Below are 14,725 nucleotides of genomic sequence, written 5' to 3' on the forward strand. Positions count from 1 at the left end.
AACAAAGATTGATGTAGAACTTCATCCAATGGAATGGCTTTGAAAAATGAATGCCATGGCCACATACATCACAGGAGTAGCCCATCTCCCAGCAGAGGCACTGGGTGAATTTCCAGTGTTGGCTGAAGCCACAAACTCAGCCTCCTAGTGAATAACCAGCTTTGGGGCTTCAGACAGCAGTGCAAACCTCTGGCCCTAATTAACCGACTTAACTAAAGGATTGGTGGCTTTGGTAGAAACCACAAACTACCACTAAGAAAGCTGTCTCCATTTGTAACAATACTCTCTCCTTTTCTCTCTCTTTGCCCTTCCTCAGCAGCGGCTCAGGGCCAGATCTGATCTGGAATTGCCAGCTTTCAAAGAACTCTGAGCAGAATCTTTGTCTCACGGATTAGTTAACTCTAAGACCTTTTACTTCAAGTCCTAGCACATGATGAGAGTTGAAACCAAGAATGAAACTGAAGTTATTTCCTCCAAGGAATGCGTGAACATTTATATAAGCAACAATTAAGTAATCAGGTCATGGTCAAGACTGACCATGAGAAAGCAGTTGAGGACAGCCCAAAGACTCCGGACCCTGCACCCACATAGGAGACTTGGAAGAAGATCCTGGCTAGGAGGAAAGTAGTCTGTGATGACCAGCATCCTGTGAGGATCCAGCCCCACTACTTTTATCCCCTTGAAACAGAGACCAAGTTAATCTGAGATGTGTCATTCCAATTTTAGTATATGTGCTGCCGAAGCGAGCACAACCTGAGATGTGATGAGCAATCTTTGTATGCAGCCGTTCCTTCTTTCTGAATTTTATACTTGAAAGAAAAGGGACCTGTCCTGTCCTTTCATTTTATATGTGAAAAAGGCTGGTGGGTATTCTGAGGATATATATATAGCAAGTCAGTAAGCGATCTAGGGAGGAAAAAAGGACTCAAGTATCTCAATGTAGACAAGGTATCTTTCAGCCTCAACACTCTGCCTCTTGGACTTAATGTGAACTGAAGTGAACCAACAAATTCTTGTAAAATGTTATAGGAGGCAGGATGAGTTCCCTGCTTGAGGATGACAAGAGGACATCCCCTCAGGCCCAGATATCCCCATCTGCCTGCTTCTCTTCCCAGAAATTAAGTAGGAGTTAGGAGGGACGGCTTGATGCTGCCAGCTCTAATTAGATTCTCCAGTTTGTAGTGTTTCTAAAATGCCTTCTGGAAGTCAGTCTTTCCAACCCCATTCCAGTATGACAGCACACTATTTTTGTAGGATAATGTGGGGGTCTGCATGCATTTCTTCTCAGTTTTTGTCAACCAAGGAGGTCCCTCAGCAGAAAGAATATTTATATTAGGGGGAGGTCAGGACATTTTTCCTTAAAAATTCAAAAAGTCCTCATTTATTTAAAAGGCAGAGAGAAAGATAGGTTTTCTAACTGCTGGTTCACTGTTCAAATGACTGCAATGGCTAGAACTGGGCCAAGCTAAAAACAGGATCCAGCAATTCCATTTGGGTCTCCCACATTGGTTCAGGAGCCCAAAACCCAGGCCATCTTCCATGGCTTTTCCAAGTGCATTAGCAGGAGGCTGGATCAGAAAGGGAACAGCCAGGATTTGAACCTAATATGGGACGCTGGCTCCACAGACAGCTTTACTCCGCCACAGTGCCATAGCTCCCTTATTTACTTTGACTTCACAAAGACTTTTTTAAAAAAGATTTATTTATTTATTGGGGTCAGATATACAGAGAGGAGGAGAGACAAAGAGGAAGATCCTCCGTCCGATGATTCACTCCCCAAGTGACCGCAACGGCCAATGCTATGCCAATCCGAGGCCAGGAGCCAGGAACTTCTTCCAAGTATCCCACATGCGAGTGCAGGGTCCCAACTGCTTTGGGCCATCCTCAACTACTTTCCCAGGCCACAAGCAGGGAACTGGATGGGAAGTGGAGCTGCCAGGATTAGAACCGGAGCCCATATGGGATCCTGGCACGTTCAAGGTGAGGACTTTAGCTGCTAGGCTGCAGCGCCACCGGGCCCACAAAGACATTTAAAAAAGAGCTACTCACATTTATTTACTGTCTCACAGCAAAATATTCTACCAAACAATGAGATGTAAAGAGGGCAAGCAAGATCTTATTCTCTAGAAGTTTGCCCTGCCATGACAGACAGGCACACCAACAGCTAAAGCATTAGCCCTAAACTAGAACAACCACATGAGCAGCAGTAAGAGGAAAAAGGCCTCCCGATCATCCGATCCTGGGACTACGCATGGTCCTATACTGCAGACTACAGGAGCAAGGCTGTCAGAGATCACTAGGAGCCAGATTACAGGAACATTCTATATCTAACTAAGGAGGTTAGATTTTGCTCTGTTAGGTCAGCCCACACTTGTAGACTTCAGGGAAGGATCAGATTTCCTCACTAGAAGCATAACATTGATTTCACAAGCAAAGCCAGAGAGAGGCAAGGAAACCAGTCAGATGATTTCTGCAACGGTCCAGGGAGTGGGAATGAGTTTCTGATGTAGGAAACGAAAAAGCTAGAAGCAGCTGAGAGGGACAAGGAGACCCAGGACTGAGGGTGTTAATGGAATGCCAAAGAGAAAGAAGCTTCTGAAAGATTGGAAAACATGAGTGTCCAATGCCACGGACCAGAAAGAAGCAAGACAAGAGGAAGCCCATGGGATCTAACCATCATGGTCACTGACAGCTTAAAGGTTACCCATTCCAGAGCAGTCTTGGACAGAAGAGAAAATGGGCAAGCAAAGCAAGGGAGAATGAGCAAGAAGAGCCAAGACTGTTTCCTGACTTGACGGTTGGGACTATAGCAAGAGGAGACTGTTTATTTTTATTGGAAAGGCAGATTTACAGAGAGTAGGAGAAACAAAAAGGAGGATCTCTGTCCGCTGGCTTAGCCCCCAAATGGCTGCAATGGCTGGAACTGATCTGAAGCCTGGAGCTTCATCCAGGTCTCCCACACAAGTGCAGGTTCCTAAAGCTTTGGGTCACCCTCCACTGTCTTCCCAGCCACAAACAGGGAGCTGGATGAGAAGTGGAGCAGCTGGGAACTAAACAAACACCTACATGGGATCTCAGTGTATGCAAGGTAAGGATTTAGCCACTAGGCTATCACGCCAATCTCGGTTACACTGATTTTTTTTTCCAAACATTTATCTTACTTACTTGAAAAGTGACAAAGCAGAGAGGAAAACAGATCTTCCATCTGTGGATTCACTCTCCAAACGGCTGCAAAGGCCAGTGTTGAGCCAGGCTGAAGTCAGAAGTGTGGAACTCCATTTGAGTCTCCCACGTGAGTTACAGGTGCTCACATACTTGAGCTCTCTTCTGCAGCTTTCCCTGGCACAGTAGCAGAAAGCTGGACTGGAAACAGAGCACAGGGAACAGAAATGTGTGCTCTGGCGGGGTTTATTAGCATTGCAGACAGTGGCTTAGCCCGCCCTTTACAAGCATGGCCCCTGGTTACACTGATGGAGCTTCATTCAGTCCCTCCCAGGTTCTCTTGCCTCAGGGCCTTTACAAAAGTAATTTCCTGTGTTTTTGCCCTGTTTGGATAAGTCTTAAGTTCCAGTAGTCAGCTCAAGCATAACTTTTCTTTTTTTTTTTTTTTTTTAAGATTTATTTATTTTATTACAAAGTCAGATATACAGAGAGGAGGAGAGACAAAGAGGAAGATCCTCTGTCTGATGATTCACTCCACAAGTGAGCGCAACGGCCAGTGCTGTGTCAATCCAAAGCTGGGAACCAAGAACCTCTTCCGGGTTTCCCATGCGGGTGCAGGGTCCCAATTGCTTTGGGCTGTCCTCGACTGCTTTCCCAGGTCACAAGCAGGGAGCTCAATGCGAAGTGGAGCTGCCGGGATTAGAACCAGAGCTCATATGGGATCCCGGGGCGTTCAAGGTGAGGACTTTAGCCACTAGGCCACGCCGCCACTGGGGAAGGGCACCAGCAGGTAGAGAACATCAGTGAGCGTTCAGGGTCAGGGAGAACAGAACAGCCAAGACTCAGAGCCACACAAGGTGTAGAAGGCAGTGGGCCATACATTTAGGGAGAAGGGACACAATCCACAAAAAAACAGGTGCAACAGGGGAGAAACTCAGCCACCAGGCACAAAGGCTCCACAGCTCTTGGGGCAGCTGGAGGGCTGAGGGTCAGCCCGAGGCCCAGCCCTGGGTCCAAAGCCACAGCTCTGCACAATCAAATCCACGAGCCAACTGTCTCTGCTCCAAATGAGTGAAATACAAACAACACAAGCAAACAAAACTCAAATCTGGAGGCCACCAAAGTAAACCTAAATTCTGCTACTTCCCCTGCCCAGCCCTGGCACCACTGAGAACATGGTCTGCCCTGTTACTTCCACGGATTAACTTCTGCAGAGCTTGGTCAAAACCCAGGATGTCACTGCTCCTTCTACCTCTGCCCCCAATCAAAGCAAGCACCACACAAAACACAACCAAGCAAACTAAAGCAGCAACTAAAGCAGTGTCAATTTAGGGACCCTCTGCAACACTGTAATCCTAATCCAGGATACGTTAAGTCCTCTTCTGCCCTATTTACAAAATACCCACTCTGGATTGCTCTGGAGATGTTGCAGATACAGTTACAGCACATTCCCCCTCTTGAGGTAGTTCAGTCTAAACATACTTCAGTTATATTTTTAAAGATTGTCTGAAGGATAATTACCCTAAAACCCCAAGCCAAAATTATTTTCTCCAGGCTTCTAGACTATTTTCATTCTTGGATCACGTGAACGAACAACTAAAAAAATAATGAAAGTCATACAAAAGCTAAGACAAAAGAAAAACTTAAGAGTGTCAATATTACCACAGTTTCAACTTGGCACAACACAAAAAAAGTACTCTGTTTAGAAAAGCTACAGCCACTTTATAAAGTATTAAAGAAATGAACAGTTTATAAAAATGGGAGGGGTTTTAATTGGCAGGATAAAACTAAAATCACCCTATTTTGTAGCAAAGAGTTCTCCCCAAGTCATCCTATTATGTAGCAAAGAGTTCTTCCAAAATGTGATGGCCACAGGGGAGGGTTGTGAGGCAGAACCAGGTGGCCTCAGGTGGGCTTCAGAGGGTCAGGGATGTTGGCAGACACCTGCTCCGGGTAGGCCAACAAGCCTTGTGACATCTCAGCTGGCTTTCTGTGAAGCACGCCAGCACCTGTGCAGATGCCTCAGCTTGGTCAGGTGCTTCTGACCAGCACATCCATCTGCTGCAGCTCATCCCTCAGCTCCGAGACATCCGCTTGGACAACTTGCTCTGGCTTCTGAACAGACAACTGCAGTCTCTTTTTTTGCAGGAAGAAACATTATTTTGTCTCTCTTGCAATATCCAGAAATTTCTGGATACAATGATCAACACCAGCTTGAATTTCTTCCTGATTAGTACCTCTGATACAGTGGTAACTCACCAGAGAGGCAAAGCAAGCCTCAAATGATGATTCTACCTCATCCACTAAGGTACAGTCAGAACTTCTTGGCGTGCCTGGAGCAGCCTGAAGAAGTGAAACCTGGCCTAACACTGGCTGTTGCAAGAATTTGGGGGTGGGGGGGAAAGCAGCAGATAGAAAAATCCATGGCTATCTCTAGCTTACACTAAACATACACTCTGTGTGTGTGTGTGTGTGTGTACACATATATACACACACACATCAATGGTTTTAAAATGATGAGGCAAAGAGGATTCTCCCTAAAACCTTCCCTCACCTTCACCTGGGATTTGCAGCCTCCAGTGCTGCAAGATGATAGATTTCTGTCTTTAGGGCATCATGCTGTGGTACACAGCCATGGCAGACCACTGTACCAAGCCAGTCTTTCTTCACCTCCCCAACAGCAACACAGGAGTCATACCTGTACTACTTGTCACAGTTGTACTTTATCATTTGTCTCTCAGTGAAGGAGGAAGCTATTTCCTTCCCTAGTGCCTGGTTTATCATATTAGAAGAGATCATGAGGCTTGGCGTGGTGGCCTAGTAGCTAAAGTCCTCGCCTTGCATGTGCCTGGATCCCATATGGGCGCCGGTTTGTGTCCTGGAAGCTCCACTTCCCATTCATCTCCCTGCTTGTGGCCTTGGAAAGCAGTTGAGGATGACCCAAAGCCTTGAGACCCTGCACCCGTGTGGGAGACCTGGAAGAGGCAGATGGAAGATCTTCCTCTATGTCTCCCGTCCTCTCTGTATATCTGACTTTTCAAATTAAAAAAAAAAAAAAGTTTGTTTTTTTTTTAAAAGAAGAGTTTATAAATGAATAAGTGATTATGGAGCCAGTATCTATCATTATGACTCACTAGTTTTAAAATCTTACTTATTCACTTGAGGTTCAGAGAGTGCTCACAAGCCCACAAAAAAAGAGCTGAATCACACTACAGCCAGGTGCTGGGAATTCAGTCCAGCTTTGCCATGTAGGGGGCAGGAGACAGGAGGCCAGTCACTTGGGCCAGAATCATTGCTGCCCAAGGCCCATATTAGCAGGAAATCAGAGTCAGGACTCAAACTCAGGCATTCCAATTTGAGACACAGGTTTTTTAATCTGTGTCTTAAACCATAAGGCTAACACACCTGCTCCACGTGGCACACCTCTACTCCTAATGTCACACTGCATTTTTCCAGTCTCTGGACGCTTCTCTCAATTCACTAAGTGCATTTTGAGCCTGAGTGATGGAGCTTGGAGGAGCCATAAGCAGCCAACCTGCACCTGTAGCTGGCACACGTGCGTAGATAACACATGCCAGAAGTAGCCTCAACAAACAGGATTGAATTCCCTCGCTCTGATTTCTGGCTCTGCCATCTCTGGACTTCCCCCATGTGTAGCACACAGCTCCACTTCTTCGGAAGCAGCTCTGATGAAGTGGCTTCTTCAATCTCCAGCTCCAGCGCCACACGCACACAGGACACGGAAGCAAGCCTCTCTGCAGAGAAGGTTCTCGCCCTCCCAGTAGGCTTTCACCTAAAAGCAGTCTTCACGTGAGTTGGGGAAATATCTACTTGGCAGGCGGAAACAGAAGTCCAGAGGGCAAAAGCCAGGACTGATGAACTCAATTCAGGTCTCCCGCTTGGAAGCAAAGATCCAATCCTTTGGGCCCTCACAGCTGCTAGCTCCTGCTGCAGACAGGACCCGGAGCTAGGACTGGAACCCAGGGGCTCTACTGTGGGATGGGACATCTTAATCCATGTCATAACTGCTAGGCCAAATGCTTGCCCCATATTAGCTTTTCATGTATGCATTTTCCAAAAACTTTTTTGATGCTTATGGAAAATAAACTCTCAGGTGTCAGCTCACCCTAATACACCCCCAACTGGAATAAACTTTCTTTCCATCTATTAATCTCTAGAGTCCAGACCGTGTATCGCCGTTCAGTTGTCACAATGCCACACCCAAACAATGGATGTTGTTTCGCCTGTTTGTGACACATACATTTCACATCCTCTGGTTTTCAGTTAGTGCTCTGCCTCAGGACTCGGAGCAGTACATGCAGACAACAGGTCGCCTCTACCACTTGCCTTTCTCTCCATTTGTATCTTCGTTACAACCTGGGGCAATCCCTGGGTGACCTTGAGGCCCTCAGGATCTCAAGCTTGAAAACCTTTTACAAAGCAAGCTGAGAACTGGCACAGTGATGCACCAAGTTCAACTGCTATTGGCAATGGCAGCATTCCTTACAAGTCGGGCTGGAGTCCTGGCTGTCCTACTTCTGATTCAGGTCCCTGCTAATGCATCTGGGAAATCAGTGGGAGATGGCCCAAGTCCTTCATCCTCCGCATCCACATGCCACGTCCGATGAAGTTTCAGTCTCCTGGTTTTGACCTGATACCACTACGTCATTGACAAGTTAGGGAATGAACAAATGGATAGAAGATCTCTCTGTGTCTATAGCTCTAACCTTTAAAAATAAAAATATCTAAACTCAGAGGCTTCCCCAAACAGCAGAATAGTTGCTTTCAAGAGGTGCAGTGGGAAGAAAAGGAGCAGGCCTCTGAGGTCATTTGTCTGAAAACTGTATGGGCATAAATTCCACAAACTATTTTGAAATCTGGGCATCTAGCTTCTGGTTACACTCCCCAACAATTCTTTTTTTTTTTTTTTTTAAAGATTTATTTATTATTTATTGGAAAGTCAGATTTACAGAGAGGAGGAGAGACAGAGAGGATCCAGGAACTTCTTCCAGGTATCCCACATGCGGGTGCAGGGTCCCAACTGCTTTGGGCCATCCGCAACTGCTTTCCCAGGCCACAAGCAGGGAGCTGGATGGGAAGTGGAGCTGCCGGGATTAGAACCGGCGTCCATACAGGATCCCGGGGCGTTCAAGGTGAGGACTTTAGCTGCTAGGCCACGTCACCGGGCCCCCTCCCCAACAATTCTTGAGGTTAGTTTTACGCTAAGCATCTTGTCTGGATTTTCTCCTGTAGAGCTTCAATTGTGCTGGTCTCTGCTGATAGGATAAACAAAAACGAAATCAGAAACGAATTTAGTTTTCTGGTTTTCTGAGCGTGGTAGGGGTGCTGACCTGGAAACACAGAGCACGTGCAGGAAGGTGGAGAAAGGAGTGGACTCCGGTGCCACCTGCTGGAACCATCCATTTTTGCAGGCAATGGACGCCCGATAAAAGGACGAAATAACGTTATGGATTCTGTTCTGTGACACTCGGTCAATTTTGAAAACTCCTTCTAAAAAGAACACGGGTAACATAAATTGAATGATTAGTTAGTTATGTAGTAACTTCCCCTACTTTCCCCACTGACCAAAGCAGCTACCGATGTGGGTAACGCATTTAGTCATTTTTAACCCAGGTCTTGTCTCCTTGAGAGAGATGAATACTCAGGAGAAACTGCCCATCAGACGCAAAATTTCCTTGGCAGTCGAGAAATAAACACAGTCATGCGTCAACATGGACTGCCCTACACAGAGAAACACACTGCACGTGTGGGTGCTGTCAATATTCTAGGAAGAAAAGAAAGAACCTGTTGGTTGGGAAAGTCTATCCGAAAACAGGGTGGCAGAACGGAAGAAGCTCCCTCCAGACGCAGCGCCTGTAAGCCAGGTCCAAGGCAGCAGAAGCTCTGCTGAAACCCAGGAAGAATCACTGCGTCAGGCCCAACGAGCGAAACAAAAGGACTCTGGCATCTACCACGCCCTTTCATCGGCATTGCAGCAAGGCCCAGGGTGCAGCAGAAGCATCATAGGAATGCAGGTGTTTTGACCGACAAGCAGCAGGGCCGGGGGTGAGATGGGACAGTGGCTTATGAGCCCTAGACCAAGCCAGCAAAAAAAAAATTAAAAACAATAAGTATTTTTGTTATTTATTATTTGTACTGCAAAGTCAGATATACAGAGGGGAAGATCTTCCATCCAATGATTCATTCCCCAAGCGGCCTCAAGGGCTGGTGCTGAGCCGATCTGAAGCCAGGAGCCAGGAACTTCTTTCCAGGTCTCCCATGTGGGTGCTGGGGACCAAGGCCTTGGGCCATCCTCGACTACTTTCCCAGGTCACAAGCCGGGAGCTGGATGGGATTAGAACCTGCGCCCACATGGGATCCCAGGTGTGTAAGGCAAGGAAGGTTATTGCGCCTCCGGCCAACAGTCGTACTTCCTCCCCTCTAACTCACTCTCCATGTAAACTCTGCCATTTAGTAAACACGCCAGTATTTTACACAAAAACAGTTCCTTGGTCTAAAAAGTGGAAAAGCAGCTCCTGTGCAAAGCTGACCTCCGTGAGGAGAGAGCGCAGGCAAGCAGGAACACACACTTCCAGAAACTTCCCACATCAGCTGATCGGGAGCCAATCAGAAACAAGAAGAGGCGCGAGGGGCGGAGGCTGCGACCAAGATGGCGGCAACGGCTGTGGTGGCAAGTCGGCAGCAGTCCGGCACAGACGAGGGGTCAGTCGCTCGGCCCAGCACGGACATGGGGCTAGTCCAGCTCCCCGCTTGGCCCAGCACGGACTTGGGGTCATTCTGGCTCCCTTCTCGGCCCAGCACGGACTTGGGGTCAGTCTGGCTCCCCGCTCAGCCCAGCACGGACGTGGGGTCAGTCCAGCTCCCCGCTTGGCCCAGCTCGGGCATGGGGTCAGTCCGGCTCCCCGCTCGGCCCAGCACGGACGCGGGGTCAGTGGCTCTGCCCAGCACGGACATGGGGTCAGTCCAGCTTCCCGCTCAGCCCAGCACGGGCTTGGGGTCAGTCCAGCTCCCCGCTCGGCCCAGCTCGGGCATGGGGTCAGTCCGGCTCCCCGCTCTCAGGTGGTCACCGTGGCTGCCGTTGTTACTGTTGCTGCTCGTGGTGGTGATGGTGGCGGGGGCCGAGCGGCAGGTGCCACTGGTGCTGTGGTCAAGTGACCGGGCCTTGTGGGGGCCCGCGGCCGACACCCACGAGGGCCACGTCACCAGCGCTGTGCAGCTGTGGGCTTACTTAGAGCCCGCGCTGGAGCGGGGTCCCCGGCATGTGCTGCTGTTCGTGCAGGACGAGCTGAGCGTGGAGGATTTTACAGCCCACGGCGCAGTGTTTGGAAACAAGCAGGACAGTGCCTTTTTTAACCTGGAGACAGCCCTGGGCCTGGCCTCCTCCTCACTGGTGCTTCCTGCTGTGGCCTGCTCTGCAGTCCGCACTCTGGCCACCTACCTGCAGGAGAAGCTTAGGACCAGAGCTCTGCACGTGGCCATGGCCACCTTGTGGGAGCTGAAGCTCAATGTCAGCCTTCCCACCCTGCTGCTCATCCGGCTGCCCTACGCTGCCAGTTCTGGTCTGGTGACACCCAGGGAAGTCCTCAGAGGCAATGATGACATCATCGGGCAGGTGCTGGACGCACTCAAGTCTAAGGAGATGCCCTATACGGCAGCCTTCACAGCGCTCCGCCCCTCCAGGGTGGCCCGTGATGTAGCCATGGTGGTTGGGGGTCGGAGACGCCAGCCTCGACCGAAGAAGCCAGCCTCACCTGTGATCCATCCCCCTGTAAGTTACATGGACACTGCTATCCGAATCCTCTTCTGGGCCCAGAACTTCTCTGTGGCCTACAAGGACCAGTGGGAAGACCTGACACCCCTCACCTTTGGGGTGCAGGAGCTCAACCTGACAGACTCTTTCTGGAATGACTCCATGGCCAGGCTCTCCTTGACCTATGAACAACTGTTCGGTATGATGGTGACATTTAAGTTTATTCTGGCTAATCGCTTCTATCCGGTGTCTGCCCGGTACTGGTTTACCTTGGAGTGCCTGGAGATCCACAGCAACGGCTCGGTCGTTTACTTCAACGCTTCCCAGGTCACAGGGCCCAGCGTCTACTCCTTCCACTGCGAGTATGTGAGCAGTCTGAGCCGCCGTGGCAGTCTCCTGGTGGCCCGCACGCAGCCCTCACTGTGGCACGTGACTTTTCAGGACTTCCAGATTCAGGCTTTCAACGTGACAGGTGAGCAGTTCTCCTACGCCAGTGACTGCGCTGGCTTTTTCTCTCCAGGCATCTGGATGGGGCTGGTCACCTCCCTTTTCATGCTGTTCATCTTCACCTATGGCCTGCATATGCTCCTCAGCCTCAAGACCATGGACCGCTTTGATGACCACAAAGGCCCTGCCATCTCTTTGACCCAGATTGTGTGATATTGTGTCAGTGGGGATTGTGGTCGTGATGGTGTGCAAGTTGTTAGCTTTCCCACCTTGCGGCATACGAGACCCCAGGGGCCACCCTCCTGCGGCCGTGGCATGAGCCTCCGTGTCTCCTTGGATTGACTCCTTTAGATCTGACAGGCTTCCCTGAGCAGCTGAGGGGCTTCCCGGAGGCTGCCCCTCATCTCTACCCACAATTGTAGCTATTTTTGCGTAGATTTTAAGGCCCAGGTTCAACCAAAGTGAAAGGTAGGGGTCATTAGACCTTTTCCCTTTTTTTTGTTCTTGGTTATCTACCAATGAGCTTCACTGTTTATTGCACTTTTGCGTGGCAGTTTCTCACTCCCCATGCTTCATTGGACTGGCTGCAGCAACCACAGGTTTCAGGTGCCCTGAGTTTGCTGGGACGTGGAGTTAACAGCTGACACTTGACTGTCGTTATTGTGTCTTGGTGATGTTGTGCTAACAGTAACCAGTGGCTTGAGCAGGTTGAAGCCTCCACGAGAGCTGGGCTGGGTATGATGGCTGGATGTCTGGAATATCCCTAACCACATGACTCCTGTGGCCTGCGTAGGATTCGTGCTTCATGGGAGTCAGGTGCACTCTGTTGTTTCTTTCTTAGTAGAATAAAAGGTGGATCACCAAAAAGGAGAGAAAAACTGGCAGCTGCATATACTCACAAGACTTTCTGTGCTGCAGTCTGGGGTCAGAGCCCAGCACATCTGGGCACCCGGGATGGGGCAAGGGCCTCACTGGGAAAGTTGCGTGTGTGAAACCTGATCTACAAAGGCTCACGGCCTCATATCCTCACCCAACAGCAAAGACAGCCAGGCTTTTTTTTTTTTCTCTTTTTTGCTTGCATTTTCCTTCAGATTAATTTTCGGTGGTATCTTTGTAGGGCACTAATCAGTCATTTTTCTCCACCAGAACACTCTCACCTCATTTTTGTATTTTCTACTCAGTGTTGGATACAGTGCAGTGCTTTTCAGAAGCTGTCATCTCTGTCCTTCCTGTCTTGTATAACGTAGGTGCAAAGGGGCTGCTCTTAATGCCCCACCCCAGGAGACCCTGGGACTCAACAGGTCAGCCCCTCCAGGTCCCATGCCAGGCTGTCAGTCACTGCATGGTGACTTGTTGACCACAGGACGAGAGGTGGGCATAAATGACCACCTTGCAAAGTGTGAAATGGTCACTGTTGTGATTTAGATATCGTTTGAAGCTGGATGTAAGGTTCTGCAGCTTGGTGGGGTGGAGATGGTGGAACCTTTAAATGGTGGGCAGAGTGGCAAGGCATTTGGCTACCAGGAGCATTGGCCTCAGAGGGCATGGATGTTGGCCTCCAGGAATGAGTTTCTGTGAGAATGGGTTGTTATAAAGAGAAGTTGATGCTTGGGTCCTGCCTCATTAGATGATCTGTCCATCTCACTCATGCTGCCCCTTGGATGCCACTGCCATGTGACAGCCCTGGTGCCTCACCAGAGCCCCAACAGACAGCACTGCCCCATCTTGGCAGTCGCACCAGCTAGACCTTCAGAGATCCTGTAAGGCAATTGTGGAAGGTCCAGAAACCTCCCTGCCATGGGCTGTGGTTCTATCCAGTTGTGTCTTTTTGTTTGTTTGTTTTTTTGTTCTCTCCTTATGAATAAATAGTCTTTGCTTGCAAGTTCTCGGCCCGCCTCTGCCTTTGTTCACAGGGAAGAAGCTGAGGGGGCTGTCTGTGTTGAGGTCTGCTGAATACATTCTGTGGGTGGCCGCCAGACCAGATGTCCCGAGTTGTCTTCCAGATCCATGGGGCTTCCTCCAGGGCCACCGTGGCACTTTGCTGCAGACGGTGCTTTGGGAAGACAGTGAAGTACTCTGAGCTGGGAGGAAGGAAGTGCCGGAGGTCTCTAGGAATGTAATGCTGCTACTTTACCATCTTTGGGATTGCAACAGATGCATGCATTTTAAATTAACATGAAAGCATGTCTAGTTTTGCAACAAAACCATACATGTCTAGGGCAGGCAAGAAGCTATATTTATGCAAGCAAAATGATTAACTATAACCACATGACTAAGTGGGAACTGATGAATGGGAAGCCTGATTGTTTGCTCATACTTGCAGGGAGTTCACGTAGGGCATGCCTCACCGTCTGTGAAATTCTTTCCCAGTGCAAATCTATACATGATGCTTCCAATATTCATCTTTGTGTAATGGGCAATTTTGCCCAAATCATGACAGGCTGAGTTGTTACCACCAGGGTCTCCCATTTCACTGTAATGGTTTCTTACTCTTAGTTCACAGACAGTGAATATAATCTTCGCAGCTATTTTTAGTACCATGCACAGAAATTTTGGAATGCCCAAGACATGAGCCTAGTTAATTTACAGGTCCTTAATGGCTGGGAGGAGGAGGATGAAAGGACAGCAAACACATCTCCAGTGTTTAATGGGCCAGAAATTGTTTGAAGCACTTTGCAGGCATTAACTTGATCCTTATTACAACCCTAACAAGTGAGGAAGCTGAAGCAGAAGGGTTAAGTCATTCTCCCAAGATTGCACCAGAACTAATTAGCAGAGGCTGGATTTGAACCCAGGCAGTTTGCCTGCTGCACAGTCCAGTCGAAACATCTTTTATCTTGTCCTTCCTGTTTTCACTTTTGTTTTCCCTGGCAGTTAGCACTTTTGATTATTGCTAATTCCCACATGCACTCCCCTGTTAACCTGCCTTGTGGGCCTATCTTTAAGGGTCTCACAGCCTCTAGGCCCCTTTTCTTGAAAGCTCTCTCTTTTGGTAACTTCTCACTCGCTCTTTTGGAATGACCCCTGCCATCTCTGGCCCTGCCAAGTGGTTTTATCCAGGATGATCCACCAGCAGAGAGGCAGAGAAGCCATAGCTCCTCGTCTGACAGGAATCAGGGAGATCATGGACTAGTTGGAAAGTCATTGAAATTTGCTGAGGCCTGTGTCTTGCTTTGGGAGGACACAGTGTAGAAGGGAAAGGCAGTTGTGAAAGTCTGGTAACTCGAGGAGACAGTTTGGATCAGAGCTACTTTCCAATCAACAGACTATTATCGACTCATTTTACTTCTTGATGATGTTGATTTTCTTTGTATTTAAGATTTTTATTGGACAATCAGATATACA

General features: G+C 48.7%; 1 protein-coding gene and 1 pseudogene across 1 annotated transcript; one reads left to right on the top strand and one right to left on the bottom strand.

The window, feature by feature from the left end:
• Positions 1–5,067: 5,067 nt before the first annotated feature.
• Positions 5,068–9,619, bottom strand: LOC121148222 (annotated as a pseudogene).
• A 213-nt stretch (positions 9,620–9,832) lies between these two features.
• Positions 9,833–11,593, top strand: LOC121148223 (V-type proton ATPase subunit S1-like). The gene has a single exon (XM_040968313.1). It carries the CDS (start codon positions 9,833–9,835, stop codon positions 11,591–11,593), a length of 1,761 nt encoding a protein of 586 aa, XP_040824247.1.
• Positions 11,594–14,725: the final 3,132 nt, after the last annotated feature.

The sequence above is a fragment of the Ochotona curzoniae genome, unplaced genomic scaffold, assembly GCF_017591425.1.
Source record: "Ochotona curzoniae isolate NIBS_2020 unplaced genomic scaffold, NIBS_Ocur_1.0 scaffold_4683, whole genome shotgun sequence".
Taxonomy (NCBI): Eukaryota; Metazoa; Chordata; class Mammalia; order Lagomorpha; family Ochotonidae; genus Ochotona; species Ochotona curzoniae.